At 55.4% G+C, this 14,747-nt stretch overlaps 6 protein-coding genes across 6 annotated transcripts; 4 read left to right on the top strand and 2 right to left on the bottom strand.

Moving 5' to 3' along the window:
* Positions 1-75: 75 nt before the first annotated feature.
* On the top strand, positions 76-5,079 carry PUNSTDRAFT_67937 (cytochrome P450; the record flags this gene model as incomplete). Its single annotated transcript, XM_007383379.1, has 12 exons — positions 76-178; positions 243-280; positions 333-427; positions 478-516; positions 573-747; positions 804-925; positions 979-1,124; positions 1,191-1,303; positions 1,362-1,633; positions 1,693-1,821; positions 4,799-4,921; positions 4,983-5,079. 12 exons carry the CDS (start codon positions 76-78, stop codon positions 5,077-5,079), a joined length of 1,452 nt encoding a protein of 483 aa, XP_007383441.1.
* Positions 5,080-5,323: 244 nt separating this feature from the next.
* PUNSTDRAFT_86773 (uncharacterized protein) lies at positions 5,324-6,562 on the bottom strand (the record flags this gene model as incomplete). The annotated part of the gene is made up of 4 exons (XM_007383378.1): positions 6,465-6,562; positions 5,894-6,409; positions 5,703-5,824; positions 5,324-5,468 (listed from the first exon to the last, which is right to left on the bottom strand). Coding segments are annotated over exons 1-4 (867 nt in total), but the record flags the coding sequence as incomplete, so codon positions are not given.
* A 475-nt stretch (positions 6,563-7,037) lies between these two features.
* PUNSTDRAFT_102221 (Aldo/keto reductase) lies at positions 7,038-8,882 on the top strand. The gene is made up of 6 exons (XM_007383377.1): positions 7,038-7,371; positions 7,432-7,513; positions 7,573-7,797; positions 7,879-8,227; positions 8,302-8,477; positions 8,541-8,882. Exons 1-6 carry the CDS (start codon positions 7,145-7,147, stop codon positions 8,628-8,630), a joined length of 1,149 nt encoding a protein of 382 aa, XP_007383439.1. The 5' UTR covers positions 7,038-7,144; the 3' UTR covers positions 8,631-8,882.
* Positions 8,883-9,301: 419 nt separating this feature from the next.
* PUNSTDRAFT_143473 (Aldo/keto reductase) lies at positions 9,302-10,791 on the top strand (the record flags this gene model as incomplete). Its single annotated transcript, XM_007383376.1, has 7 exons — positions 9,302-9,531; positions 9,590-9,671; positions 9,731-9,955; positions 10,012-10,162; positions 10,216-10,413; positions 10,470-10,645; positions 10,697-10,791. The coding sequence occupies 7 exons, from the start codon at positions 9,302-9,304 to the stop codon at positions 10,778-10,780; spliced, it is 1,146 nt and encodes a 381-aa protein (XP_007383438.1). The 3' UTR covers positions 10,781-10,791.
* Positions 10,792-12,519: 1,728 nt separating this feature from the next.
* Positions 12,520-12,926, top strand: PUNSTDRAFT_113398 (uncharacterized protein; the record flags this gene model as incomplete). Its single annotated transcript, XM_007383375.1, has 2 exons — positions 12,520-12,843; positions 12,900-12,926. 2 exons carry the CDS (start codon positions 12,520-12,522, stop codon positions 12,924-12,926), a joined length of 351 nt encoding a protein of 116 aa, XP_007383437.1.
* A 66-nt stretch (positions 12,927-12,992) lies between these two features.
* On the bottom strand, positions 12,993-14,367 carry PUNSTDRAFT_102214 (cell cycle checkpoint; the record flags this gene model as incomplete). The annotated part of the gene is made up of 8 exons (XM_007383374.1): positions 14,229-14,367; positions 14,056-14,170; positions 13,800-13,995; positions 13,621-13,737; positions 13,461-13,568; positions 13,344-13,410; positions 13,153-13,290; positions 12,993-13,096 (listed from the first exon to the last, which is right to left on the bottom strand). The coding sequence occupies exons 1-8, from the start codon at positions 14,269-14,271 to the stop codon at positions 12,993-12,995; spliced, it is 888 nt and encodes a 295-aa protein (XP_007383436.1). The 5' UTR covers positions 14,272-14,367.
* Between the last annotated feature and the right edge of the window lie 380 nt (positions 14,368-14,747).

The following is a 14,747-nucleotide window of genomic DNA, read 5'->3' as shown; positions in this document are numbered from 1 at the left end:
CTTCTCTCCGCGCTTGCAGTCACTCTGGCGGCATACAAGCTGCTTATGTACTTGACTACACGACTAACAAACCACATGTTACCTCCAGGACCCAGTAAAACGCCCTTCCTCGGCCATCCTACTCGTTCTTTCCCGCAACACGAGTGGGAGGTTTACAAGCTATGGACGGACAGATATGGTAGATCATATTGGCGCCATGGTTGTTCGTACCGAACCGCGGCGTGCTCATGCTCTTGCTGCAGGAGACATAATCCATTTTAGAGTATTTGGGCAATCCAAGGTGAGCAATGCGACATCGAATGTGTCTCATGAATCAGACCCTCATGAAGTAGATCATCCTTGGTTCTGCGGCAGCCGCCGATTTTGTGCTCGAAAAACATTCGGCGACGTCATCGGGCCGCCCGGAGTTGCCGCTTCTAACGCAGACGTACGCCAGAACAATCTCCCTGCCGAGATTCATTCTCTGACATGTTGCAGGGCCGGTTTCGAATGGCACTTTGCCTTCATGCCTTACGGGTACGAGAAACTTGTTTGCCCCGAGGAATCAATGCTCATTATGATGCTTGCGTTAGGGAGGATTGGCGTCGGCATCGCCGGATCTTCCATGAAAAGTTCAACCAGAACTCGGTGGCTGCTTTCCGTCCGATGCATAAGCGGCACATCAAGCGTCTCCTCCGGCTGCTTTACAAGTCCCCTCAATCCATGTACGAGAACTTTCTCTACGTCACTGGGGCAACCATCCTGGACGTACGTTGCGTCTCATCGTCGCTCGGAAGGGGTTTCCTTATCACGTTTTGATACAGGCGCTGTATGGGATAGAGGTTAGCGGTACGGATGATCCGTATCTGAAGACGGCCGACGTCGTGCTCCAGGCAATCACCGAGGCAACCACCACAACTTCCGCTTCTCTGAACAGCCTTCCCCCGTGGCTAGGTATGTGAACGGGTCGCTCAGTGACACGCGCTGGCTTCGGCTCAGAGTTGCGACAGTTCGCCTTATTCCGGCTTGGACTCCAGGGGCCGATCTCAAGCGCAGCGCTCTCGAGTGGCGGTTCCATGCCCAGCGCATGGTCTCTCTGCCGTTCTCCGTAGCCAAGGAATCGGTAGTAAGTCGAATACAAATACGTGTTTCTAAATATTTAGCTTGGTCCCTATGATAGTTGAGGGGCAACGTCTCGTTCAACTTCGTAGCAAGCCTTTTGGAAGGTGTCCTTCAGAAGTACCACGGCGCTGACGCTGGCCTCGAAGAAGAAGAGTTGATCAAGAACGTGGCGGCAGCTGCATACGAAGCTGGATCCGGCACCGTAACGACTTCCCGTTCTTCTCCCGAACCGTCGCGGTGCTGATAATCCAAGTTTGCAGGCTGCCAACATTCTTCATACCTTTACGCTCGCCATGCTACTGTACCCTGACGTGCAGCGTCGAGCGCAAGCTGAGATTGACGCGATTGTCGGTCCGGAGCGGTTACCAGAGTTTGAGGACAGGCAACACTTGCCGTACATGAATCGACTCATTAGTGAAGTGCATCGCTGGGCGCCGGTGAAGCCTCTAGGGCTGGAGCATACTGCGACGGAGGACATAATCTATCGGGGCTATACCATCCCGAAAGGCGCAACGCTGATCCCCAACGTCTGGTGAGCCACGATTCATGTTCATAACGGGGCTTTCACATTGAAGGTTACCCTGATGTCAGGGCCATGTTTCACGACAAGGACACGTACGGACAGGATGTGGACGCGTTCAATCCCGACCGGTTCCTCAGACCAAATCTCCAGGACGTTCCTCCCGGTTTCCCATACGGGGCCTTTGGCCATGGCAGGAGGTACAATCGTGTTGACGAATCACACCGCTAGCGCTGAGCATTCTATTAGGATCTGTCCCGGGCGATACATGGCAAACGACGCGCTGTTTATCACCATTGCATCAACCCTGGCGTGCTTCGCCATCTCCCCGGTTCTCGATGAGGCAGGTAAACCGATTTCGGTCTCGGGGAAATTCACGGATGGGTTCATGACGTGGGTTCACGTTTCGTATGTTCATTCTTTCTCGACTGAAGAAAATACTTGTCAACAGCCATCCAGAAACATTTAACTGTAGATTCGTGCCAAGAGGGCCGCGAGCATTGCAGCTCATTCTAGCGGAACCAGAGTGAAATCATTATCGTCGTGAGGACTATCCGGGATTGTCAAACCTGACACTGGCCCCCACAGATCTTGTTTATGATCCATCTCATTACTTCTCGGCGTTGACGGGTCGTTGATGCTTATGCATTTCCCATTGGTCACAATCGCCGATCATGGTCTCCTCGAGCCATAGTCAGTACACCAGCGAGCCAGCTCACATAACGGCGTGGTAAAGTTCGGCGCGGTGTCCCAGTAAGTTACTACTTACCGTGACCAGCGTCCAGAAATCAAGGTCGACATGGTTTCCTTGCATCCTATTAATGACTTATGATACGCGAATGGCGTGGTGACTGAGTCAGCGTAACTCAACTAGAATTCGCTTCGGACAGTTCTCATGGACGAGTGTGCATACCCGTTCGCGGCTAGTATCAGTTGCGCCGGGCGCTCGCCAATCCGACCTAGGAGCTTCGCCTCATAAGACCCTGGTCACCTGTCAGAAGAAGTTCTTTGCTGGAGCCTTATCGAACCGACGCCCATCCTTATCATGCCTTTTCCGTTATGCGCGGTGCACCAATACCTCACTCCAAGTTGTTTATAACCGGAAGCCACTGATTCTGCCTTCTATGTGCGGGTATTCGTGTCGATTCTCTCACCGATCGCATAACAGGGCCGCCATACATATGCGTAGTGACTACAAGAGAGGGACCCGTATCAACCCAGCACCCAAAGACTTACGCAACTCGCGCATGGGTATCGAGACATGAGCATCTCTCTTATCATTCTCTCAGCGCTGTCAGTCGCACTGGCGGCGTATAAGCTGCTCGCGTGGTTCAGCACACGGTCGGCAACGCACGCTTTACCTCCAGGACCCAGTCGCACGCCCTTCCTCGGTCATCCTACCCGATCCTTTCCGCAACACGAGTGGGAGGTTTACAAGCAATGGACCGACAGATACGGTACATAATCTCTCCGACCCGAAGCTGTACGTAACGAACCACAAAGGTGCTCATTCCCCCCGTGCAGGAGACATAATCCATTTCAGAGTATTTGGGCAATCCAAGGTGCGTGCTACGACGCCGGCAACATGGCTCGTAACTTAGCTAAAGTATCGTACGTGCAGATCATCCTAGGCTCCGCCGCAGCTGTCGATTTCGTGCTCGAAAAATCCTCGGCAACGACATCCGGTCGCCCAGAGTTGCCGCTTTTGACGCAGACGTGCGTTGAAACGCCCAATTTGCGAACCACTCGGTCTTGACGCGGTTCATTGGCAGTGCCGGATTCGAATGGCACTTCGCGTTTATGCCCTATGGGTACACGAATTCCATCTTTACGCCCACGATGACGCTCACGTATGCGTCAGAGAGGATTGGCGCCGACACCGCCGTGTCTTCCATGAAAAGTTCAACCAGAACGCCGTAGCAGCATTTCTTCCGGTGCAGCGGCGCCAAGTCAAGCGTCTACTCCGTCTGCTGTACGAATCACCTCAAGCCATGTACGAGCACTTCCTGTACGTGACAGGGGCTACGATCATGGACGTAAGTTGTATCTGCCTTCTGTGACCAGCGAAAACCCCTTGATGCCCGCGTATGACGATGCAGGTGCTGTACGGGATAGAAGTGGGCCCGAAGGACGACCCGTATCTGAAGACCGCGGACGTCGTGCTAGAGGCTATCACCGAGGGGACTACTACGACCGCAGCCCCTCTGAACAGCCTTCCCCCGTGGCTAGGTACGTGAACGAGGGCAGTATATGACCTATGCTATCCTCAGCGTCGAAATGCGACAGTACGCCTGATTCCGGCGTGGTTTCCTGGAGCCGATCTCAAGCGCAGCGCGCTCCAGTGGCGGGTGCACGCGCAGCGCATGATCTCACTACCATTCGCAGTGACGAAGCAATCGATGGTATGCATCGCGAACGGAAGTCAGTTGCAGGGTGCTCAACGGTTGTGATCGCAGTCGAACGGAAGCGTCTCGTTCAACTTCGTATCGAGCCTTATGGAAAGCCTCTTGGCAAAGTGCGATAGCATCGATGCTCAGCTCGAACAAGAAGAGCTGATCAAGAACGCTGCGGCAGCCGCGTACGAGGCTGGTTCCGGTACTGTGATTGATCCAGTTACCTCCCTGGCACGCCGCGCCGCTGACGCCCCAGAATATCTTCTTCATAGACCGCCAACGTGCTCCACACATTTGTACTTGCGATGCTGCTGTACCCTGACACACAACGCCGCGCGCAGGCGGAAATCGACGAGATCGTCGGCTCGGAGCGACTACCGCAGTTCGAGGACCGACACAACTTGCCCTACACAAATCGGCTTATCAATGAGGTGCATCGTTGGGCGCCTGTGGGACCGCTTGGGCAGGAGCATACCGCATCGGAGGACATCATCTATCGGGGGTACACTATCCCCAAAGGCGCGACACTGATCCCTAATGTATGGTGAGTAGTGCATTGGAATCTTGGGTGTCGGTGTCCCGTCAAGGTCGCTTGAACATCAGGGCTATATTCCGAGACAAGGACACGTACGGACAAGATGTGGACGCGTTCAACCCCGATCGATTCCTGCGACCAAATCTTCAGGACGTTCCTCCCGGCTTCCCGCGTGGAGCATTTGGCTACGGTAGGAGGTAAGATCATATTCACGAATCACGCTGCTATCACTGGATATCATGGTTATAGGATCTGTCCCGGACGATACATGGCCAACAACACATTGTTTGTCACTATCGCCTCGATCTTGGCGTGCTTCGATATATCCCCTGCTTTGGATGAAGCGGGAAAGCCGATTCCGGTGCAGGAGCGGTTCACGGATGGTTTCATGACGTGGGTTCATCCGTGACATTGTTCCCTTCGCGCGATTGAGTGCAAATGCCGCCAACAGCCATCCAGAATCGTTCAACTGTAGATTCGTGCCTAGGGGCGCGAGGGGGTTGCAGCTCATCCTCGGGGAGACGGACTGAAATAGTCCGCAAGGGTGTTGCAGCTCGTTCTGGAGAAACGGACTTCGCTAAAATAAAAAAAAAGCCTCGATCGCTTCCTATGCCGTCGTCTGCCTCCCTCGTGAATTTTCAACAGACAAAAACCAATGTACCATACATGGCGACCGACTTCCATGGAATGTATACGACTCGATCTACCAGATAAGCCAGAAGCAGAGGGAGGGCCCGGATATGCCGCTATAGATTGTGAAATCTATTCGAGACCCCTCTTGCGCCGCTCGAGCCTGCCTTCAGCGTCGGCCTCGCGTTTGACGGCGTCCGCCCAGGCTGATAAGCCACCGCGCTGGAAGGCCTCTGTGAGCCGCGCCTCGGCAGCTGCCCACGTCCAAGGCTCCTGTGGTGGGTTTCGTCTGTCGACGACCTCCTCTGTTGAATTGGGCGAGACAACTGACGCCGAGCTTGACGAGCGATCGGTCGTCTTCCACGGCCGCCAGGACATCCACGACGAGACCTTCAGGGAGGTAACGTCGTCCTCCGAGGTGGCAGAGTATACGATAGGTTGACTGGCAGATACAACAGCGGGTAGATCACTCGAAGACGGCGTAGGGCCACCTTCGCGTCGGCCTTCGGTCATGGTTGGGGACCGGAAGAGAGGCTTGAGAGGCTTGTCGTCCGTCTCCGGATCCGGTAAGCGATGCAAGCGTTCGGCTAGGGCGGGCATGGCCTTCAGCAGCCTGGATCGCATCTCTTCCGCAAACTCTTCCGTCTATCGAATTCCGAGATGCCGGTCAGCTTTCTGGCGACGTGATCGCGAGCATCATTATTTTTCACGCACGTCGTGCACGCCGAGCGCGTTCATCACGCCCACGACGCCGATCGCGGCCGTCAGCGACACGGCGGCGGTCGCGATCCCAAAGGCCTTGAAGGCGCCAAAGTAGTTGTTGAGCGTCGGGTCGACGTGCGCCGGTCCGGGCTGGTCGTCCGCGTGGTACAGCAGCGATTTCCACGTCGAGTTCAGTCCCTGCCAGCTCAAGCGAGAGCCGGTCGCGAGGGGGGCGGGTGCAGGTATCGGTGGTGGAGGCGCGGAGGCAGGTGAAGCCTTGGGTGCCGCACGTGGACGGACAGAGGTTGTCCTGCGCGGTGGAGGGGCGCTGCCGCCGATACTCCGTCGCGTCTGCTGCTGCATGGCGGGCCGCTTTCCTAGGTGTTTGAGCGACGGGGCAGAGCCCGGAGTCCGCAACGAGGAGCCAGACGCATCCCCCGGGCCTGGCTTGAGCGAGCGTGACCGGCCGGGTTTATGTCGTCGAAAGTGGAAGACGTCCAAGGCGATGGAGGCGACCGTCACCGCGGCCTTCGCAGCCCGGTAAGAGAAGAGCGTCCACATCGTCAATGTGTTACATACTCACCAGGGAAACGGGTACCCATGATATCCGAGTGAATGCGCTGCGGGTGCCGTCGTCGCTGTTCACGACATTCGAGTCGGGCTGCATCGAGGGACTCTGCCAGGACGAGGATGTGGCTGTGCCCGCTCTGCCGGACGCGTGTATGACTACAGCAAGTGCATATCGATAGAGCGCTCGAAAAATCCTGTCCCTCACGAAGCTCTGCAACCGACGTGCTTCGGTAATGCAGATGCCTCATGGGCACTGATTTTCTGCTGTATTTCAGCTGTATTTCAGCGCAGTTCAGTGTTTCCATTGCCTGATGCTCCACCGGCGAGCTTGACCGACCCTTCTTGAGCTGATCCATGGCGACCACAGACTTTATTGAACGCTCTATCGATATGCAATCTGCTGTAATACGGACCCTGTCTTCGTTCCCTGCGAACAGCTGCGAACGAACATGCACGGCAGACGTGAACTCGCGAGGCTGCCGGACTCGATACGTGTGCACGGCCAGAGTCCATTTGGGTGGGTCAAAAGTCTCACTACCCACTATCATGACTAAATGTCACCGTTGCAATGACGCCAGCCCTTTTTCGAACATGATAAAAGGGCATCGTACCGATCGTCGTCTCTACCGCTCGCTCGAGGCGGATCCCACTTAGCACTACATACCAGCACCAACACCAACGTCAACACCCGCCATGTCTCTCTTCAAGCCCGCCCCTGCGCCCCCCACCAACCTCGGCCGCTACCGCCGCCTGTCCCCGATCGCGGGCGTCCACGTCTCGCCGTTCCAGCTCGGCGCGATGAACATCGGCGACAAGTGGCACGACGTCGGAATGGGAGCCATGGACGAGAAGTCGTCGATCGCGCTCTTGGACGCGTTCTTTGACGCGGGCGGAAACTTCATCGACACGGCGAACAACTAGTCGGTGTTCATTCGTGCGCGACGCTTGGCGATCATCGGTGCTGACTCGTTATATTCCAGCCAGGACGAGCGATCCGAAGAGATTATCGGAGCGTGGGCGGAGAAGAGGGGCATCCGCGACCAGCTCGTCATTGCCACCAAGGTACCAACTCCTAGCCTACTCGCAATCGGATGGAATACTGATTTTACTTGCCGCACTAGTACACGTCGCCGTTCAAGCTCCGCAGCGACACGATCCAGCAGAAGGTCAACTACATTGGCAACAACGTCAAGTCGATGCACATCTCGGTCGAGGCCTCGCTCAAGAAGCTCCGCACGTCGTACATCGACATCCTCTACGTGCACTGGTGGGACTGGGACACCAGCGTGGAGGAGGTCATGAACGGCCTCCACGCCCTCGTCCTCGCCGGCAAGGTCCTCTACCTGGTACGTGTTCCCGACTCCTCCGCGTCGGAGGTTGGAAAAAAAGATGAGAGTCGAACGCTGACGTGCGTCGGGACGATGCAGGGTGTTTCCGACACGCCGGCGTGGGTGGTGTCCAAGGCGAACCAGTACGCGCGTGATCACGGCAAGACGCCGTTCGTGATCTACCAGGGCGCGTGGAACGTGATGGAGCGCTCGTTCGAGCGCGATATCATCCCCATGGCACGCTCCGAGGGCCTCGCGCTCGCGCCGTGGAACGTGGTCGCCGGCGGTAAGATCCGCACGGACGAGGAGGAGGAGCGGCGGAGGCAGACGGGCGAGAAGGGCCGGACGACGTTCAACCCCAACTGGGAGCGGACCGAGGACGAGAAGAAGGTGTGCAAGGCGCTCGAGAAGGTCGCGGCCGAAGTCGGCGCGAAACACATCACCGCAGGTCAGTCGGACCCTCGCCCGTCTCGCGCTCGCGCGTGTGCTGATGATATCCGCTCGTCTTCGATCGCGGTGCAGTGGCGATCGCGTACCTGATGCAGAAGACGCCGCACGTGTTTCCCATCGTCGGCGGACGGAAGATCGAGCACCTGCACCAGAACATCGAGGCGCTCAGCATCACGCTCAAGCCCGAGCACCTGCAGTACCTCGAGAGCATCGTGCCGTTGGACCCTGGGTTCCCGAACACCATGATCGTGAGCACATCTTTCCCCCTCGTCGCCTTCCTTCCGACGCGATCTCACGCCGTCATTCTATAGGGCGACGGCACCAGCTACGCGCCGTTCATATACGCCAACGCGCACTTGGACAAGGACCCGCAGGTTCAGGCTATCCGTCCGTCGCAGTAGACGGTTGCCCCTATAGCTCTCTATCGAAAGCCCAAGGAGCTCGTCGGGGGCTGTGTCGCCTGGTTCGCTGCGCTTTACTGAGGCGCCATCGACGGGCTGGTTGTAATGATAGTTGTATGACTGCACTGCAGATGTTTTTTTTGGCACGAAATGGGCATGTGATGACTGACCTTACGGTAACCTCCGGGCATTGCCGAGCACCTTCTCAGCTTTACTTTGTTGCGACAGCGGACGCGAAATATTACTATCCGCCATGGCGTACACAGATTGTGCAGTACCACTCACTGAACTTGGGATCTATCCACACACATCCCCGTTTAATGGAGCTTTGCTCTGCAGGTATCCGACTTGAGTGTCATCATGGTCGCCAATTCGCAAGGCGCGCTTCTCGTGAGCTCGTTCACCAATCCGAAGCACTCGCCGTCTCTGCATTTATAACATACACGTAGCACAAGCCGAGGAGATACGGGAAATTCAAGGTAGTCACGATGAAGGGCTCAGGAGCACGGGCGAGGCGTCCACGGTCAAGAATACAATCGCGATGCCTGTCCTGCATATACGAGTACATCCAGCATGATGTCACTGAGACTATCATAAGGATCTGATGTCGAGCCTACTATCTCGTCTTCCGCCCCGTCCATCGGTATCGCCGGGATATTACCCCCCGTGTCATGTCTCGTCTGTGGAAAGAACTACCACCCCCTCCGACCAAGCTCGCGCGGTATCGCCGCCTAAGCCCTCTTGCTGGCGTACATGTCTCACCGATCCAGCTCGGGGCGATGAGCATTGGCGACAAGTGGGCGGAGCTCGGCATGGGATCGATGGACAAGCAATCGTCCTTTGAGCTGCTCGATGCGTATTTCAATGCCGGCGGAAACTTCATCGACACCGCGAACAACTAGTGAGTGAAATTCATGGATCTCTTGCTTCATGTGCGATGAATCTCGATTTACACGTAGCCAAGACGAGTCTTCGGAGGAGATCATCGGAGAGTGGATGGAGCAAAGGAGTATCCGCGACCAGATCGTCGTTGCCACCAAGGTGCTCCTGGCCCTTGAGTATACTCCGCTCGCGATAACAGACTAATGTGTTCCCCATAGTACTCCTCATCGTTCAAGTATCGCGACCCTTCGATCGCGCAGAAAATAAACTATACCGGTAACAACGTGAAGTCGATGCATGTCTCCGTGGAGGCTTCTCTCCGGAAACTCAGGACCTCGTACATCGACATCCTTTACGTGCATTGGTGGGATTGGGACACAAGCGTTGAGGAGGTCATGGACGGCCTCCATGCCCTTGTGTTGGCCCGAAAAGTCCTTTATCTAGCGAGTGCTCATTCGCGACGATCTTGCCATGATGATCTTGACGAGAGATGCGATAGGGTATCTCTGACACGCCCGCCTGGGTCGTTGTCAAGGCAAACCAATACGCCAGATACAACGGAAAGACGCCCTTCGTGATATACCAGGGTGCATGGAACGTCATGCAACGGTCGTTCGAACGGGAGATCATTCCGATGTGCCGTTCCGAAGGTCAGATCGTCGTCCAGTTGAAAGCTCGAAGACATGAATTGACGACGTCTCAGGGTTGGCCCTCGCGCCGTGGAACGTTTTGGCGGCGGGTAAACTCCGCACGGACGCGGAAGAGCAGCGTCGCAGAGAGACAGGGGAGAAGGGCAGGACGATCTCCAACCCGAATTGGGAACGATCGGAAGACGAGCGGAAGATGTCCCAGGCGCTCGAGAAGGTCGCCGCCGAAGTGGGTGCCCAGCACATCACAGCGGGTGCGTGCCGAACGCGTCGTCGATGGGATATCTCGTTGATGTGTGCGAGGATGCAGTCGCGATCGCGTACCTGATGCAGAAAACCCCTCACGTCTTCCCCATCGTCGGCGGTCGCAAGGTCGAACATTTGCATCAGAACATTGAGGCGCTCGACATCGCTTTGAAGCCGGAACACGTTGAGTATCTAGAGAGCATTGTTCCATTTGATCCCGGGTTCCCAACCACTATGATCGTGAGTTTATATTTTTGTGCCATTTCGTGTCTTGGTTTACCTGCTCGACAGGGCGACGGTACCAATTACCCTCGATTCGTGGCTGCCATAGCACACCTGGATCGCGACCCACGGCCTGAGCCTATCCGTCCGTAGGCAGTAAAATAGCAAGGATGCAGTCGAAAGTATCAAGGTGTGAGGATATTATGTGTAACGATTAGGGCGGGCCATTCGAGCAGGGCCTCATTGGGTGCCATGTTCATTCACTCCGGTATTGGATGGTGCTGGCAAGGTGCTGGCGACCGTGGTACAGCCGTTTTCAAAAATCATGAGCGCGGCACCAGAAACGAGACGCGCGTCGTGAACGACCCTAAAGTGGGGTCACCGCCAGATCAGCGATGCCGGCGAGCTCAGGAGGTCAGCCAGCTCAGGCATCTCGACGGGATCGTATTGCTGTTGTTGTCTGAGGAGTGCCCGAGCATAAGGGAGCCAAAGGTTAGCCTGATTTTGAGCTCGAGATACGATGTGCAATGTTTCTGGGGGTTTCTGATTCCCTCAACTTGATGCTCCCGGCGGATTGTCTTTCACCCGTTCTGTCAACTTCCACTCGCCTATGGGATCTTCTTGATAGCGGGCTACACCTTGATTTGGAGCAGTACACTTGTACAATGGTTGCCCTCAGTGAACCATGCTGCTGCTGGCAGTAACCCTAGTATAAGGGTCTTACACAATGCTCCCCAATGACGAGTCGACGATGAGTTCCCAAACATCTCGTTGTCGAAAACATCGGTAGACTCCTGGGACACATATTTGATCATACAGAGGCTGGACTGCGTCCAGATTTGCTGGATGTAGCGTCCATAATCATGGTTTACATTCGCTGACGCTATCCTTGCCTGCTACTGGGAAATTGCTCGTTAATTCCTTTGAATATCATGTTTACCACTCCTCAGAATCATCCTCTGAGCTCCTCACGCGTATTTTGATCATTTCCATGCTATCCTAGGGCGCATCATCGTAGAGTTCGTCGTCGAACTGGCGGCAAACCCAGCTTTGGGGTCATTCACGACGCGCATCTCGTTCCGATGCCGCGCTCATGATTTTTGAAAACGGCTGTAAGGGAAATGCTACGGCCGACACATGCCGTGACTTCAACAAACCTGACGTCCGCCTCGATCATGGACAAGTTGCCTACTGAGATCATCTCTTTCATTGTCGAGTTTGCATGCAGCGACAGCTATTCTGCTGCTTATTCGCTCTCGCTTGTGTCTAAATTCTTCCACGAGCTATCGCGTCCCTTCCACGGCCAGTTCGGCCAGTCGTTGGCCGTGTCCGGCTCGGCGGATATCATCCACTACGCTACCTATTTCAGGACGAAGTATGCCAAGGTACAGACCAGGAACGGCCACCCTCATCCTAGGGCGCCTCACATCGGTGCTCTGTTCCTCTCAGTGGCGGAAGTGCGGGGCACCACCAGAGAGCAAAGACGGAGCAGCCCGTCGATGATCCGGATGTACACGGCTTTGACCAAGAGCCGGAAACAGAGTCAAAGTAGCGGGGACAGCGGGAACGAGGTAACCGCGCTCAAGTCCGCCATCATGACGATCCTTACCGCCGTCGCTCCGACCGTTCGCCTCCTCGTCATCCGCATAGGTCCATTCCAGTTCAACGACGCCGTTGCGATGCCATTCCCTCTACTGAACGATCTCGTCATTTGGGGCGAGAGCTGCTTCGCGCCTGGATCCCTGCCGGCCCTGCGACGTCTCCACATTATCGCGCACAGGGTGCACGCCGGAGACCTCTGGGACTGGATGGCAAGTCGTACATGCAACCACGAATCCTTGTTGGAACACCTCCGCCTCACGCATATATCGTCTGCGCGACAGCTGAGCGAAATGCTCTACGCACAGCTGCGCATCCCAAACAAGGTCTTACAGCAACCGGATGTCCAATACCTCGCCCGTAAAGCCGAGCTCCTCCCCCGCTTGCGGCGGATCTATGTCCAACCATGGATCCCTTCGCGCGGTAATCCGTCAGCGTTGCAAGCGGGGCGCATGGCTAACGAGCTTTCTCGAGTGGCGAGTGCCGATCGCACCGGCGCGCGTTTCGTCCTCATGGAGCAGAGCATGTACGATGGCGAAGCGACCTTTGAGGATTGGAAGAATTGCATTGAAGGAGGACGCGGCCCTTGGCGAGAAGTTGGCGAAATCCGAGATCAGGCTAGTAAGCCGCAGTTCGCGTCATCAGCATGGTCTGAAGGAATTGTTCCTAGCAGTGTGCGACGTACCCCATGGCGCTCTAGCCTTCCCAGGAATCCGTCTTACGCCACCTTAAAGGTCATCCGGACACGGCAAGTGGAGAGCCCGGTTCAATCATTGAGGATCGCGGGAAGGTAGAAGGTCAGCACGCCACCGGCGTCGGTGACGTCGCCTATGTAAACATACAGGATCATGCAATGTCGGGCACAGAGACCTGTGACGATGGATGATCAAGTCCTGAAACAACCCAGAGCTGAAGGAGATGCCCACATGCGATCGTGGTACTCGACACAACATGGCTGTTCAAGAACTTCTGGAAACTTCGGACGGAGACGTTTACGCTGTGCATCTTCTTTGGATCCCGATTACGAGCTGCGAGCACGGCTGGGTCTTGGGAGGATTGATGGTCTGGTTGCGGCTCATCATTCATGTTCCGTAGTATAGTGCTGCAGCATGCTTACCCATGTCAGGTATGACGAGCTTTGACCATGCCGTCTTGATATTCACGGTATCAGTCTCAACTCCCAGCTGGCGCCGCTAGTCATGATCAACATCGACGGAGATGGCAGGAAGCCTACCTGCAAGTCCCCAGAGCGATTTGCACTGACAGTGAGAATCTCTGCCATCGGACGTAGTCGTTCGATAACCGTACGAAGCTTCGTCAGGGACGGTAGTATGAGGTGAATCTTATCCGAAGAAGTTAACGACAACAACCCTCATAAACGTCGCATCACTTACATCCGGTTCGGGGCACGTCGGCTCCTTAAGCTTGGCCACGTCACTAGGTTTCATGACTTCGATGGGAACATGGTGGGCAAGCGTTATTGACTTTGCCGAGCGCGAAAAACCAGCTATCTATATTCTTGCTCGTCCATAAGCTAGCGGTCGCGTGCAGCGGGGCGATGAGATTGAAGGACCTCGAATTGCAACACTGCCCTATCGTCCTTCTTCGCCAGTTTCATCACTATGTCATTGTGATCCATAGATGCGATAGAGGAGGAGACGCCTCGTAAGACAGCCAGGAGCGGTTCGGTCGCGATTGACATGGTAATTTCATTGTTGGAATTAGACTGGATTCGATAGTCGGTGAAGATAGACGAGACTCGTATCTGCCTGTGCACAGCGATAGCTTGTGAGTCGCAATGTAGGAACACGGCGCGAGGGAAGACGTACGACCAAACTTGGACTCCACCCTCATTCACGTCATTGTTGCAGATGATGTAGATGTCAGGCTCCGTAAACTTGATAATGCACTTCTTCTGTAGCTTCTCTATGGATTGTATAATGCCTGAGGGAATATGGGCGCGTGAGACGGGGATTGTGATGGTCGAGGCGCGCATACATACGTGAAAAGGTGGGCAAGCTATCGACAGTCGCGCGAAAACGCATAGTTCTGTCCTAGTGGTCTTTTTGCATCAAGGTATAGATTTCCAGGTGGATTCTCCGCCCAGTTTCGCGAACCGGTCACCCCCAGCTCAACACGAGACGGAAAACGCGGAAAGACGCAGACGCGTCAAGGACACAGTTGTAGTCACGCCCGGTCACGCGGTCCGGCGATTCACCGCAAAGAACGCCCATGACTTGACGGGGCGCTACATGTACCTTACTGCCTCAAGCGCATACATCAATATGGAATACGGATAACATGGACGACGAGACAGGGTCAATGCATGGGGAGATGGACTCGGATATATTGATTGCAAGATTTTGTGCCCATGGACGAACAGGACGCAGAAACTGACGAATGCATGATACTTATACGAAGTTGCAAATGCGAAAACCTCAGTATCCAGGCTTCGAGACACCAATCATGTCCTGCACACCCACCGGCGAGCGCGAGAGTTCGCCGTGATCAGATTCGTAGG

This window comes from Punctularia strigosozonata, assembly GCF_000264995.1.
Source record: "Punctularia strigosozonata HHB-11173 SS5 unplaced genomic scaffold PUNSTscaffold_6, whole genome shotgun sequence".
In the NCBI taxonomy this organism is placed as follows: Eukaryota; Fungi; Basidiomycota; class Agaricomycetes; order Corticiales; family Punctulariaceae; genus Punctularia; species Punctularia strigosozonata.
Note: the sequence above shows the minus strand (reverse complement) of the source record. Positions and strands in the feature narration are given on the sequence as shown.

Coding starts and splice junctions, on each gene's coding strand:
- PUNSTDRAFT_102221 (XM_007383377.1), top strand. CDS start 7,145: ATGTCTCTCTTCAAGCCCGCCCCTGCGCCCCCCACCAACCTCGGCCGC. Junction 7,514..7,572: donor AGCTCGTCATTGCCACCAAG/GTACCAACTCCT, acceptor TTGCCGCACTAG/TACACGTCGCCGTTCAAGCT. Junction 8,228..8,301: donor CGCGAAACACATCACCGCAG/GTCAGTCGGACC, acceptor ATCGCGGTGCAG/TGGCGATCGCGTACCTGATG.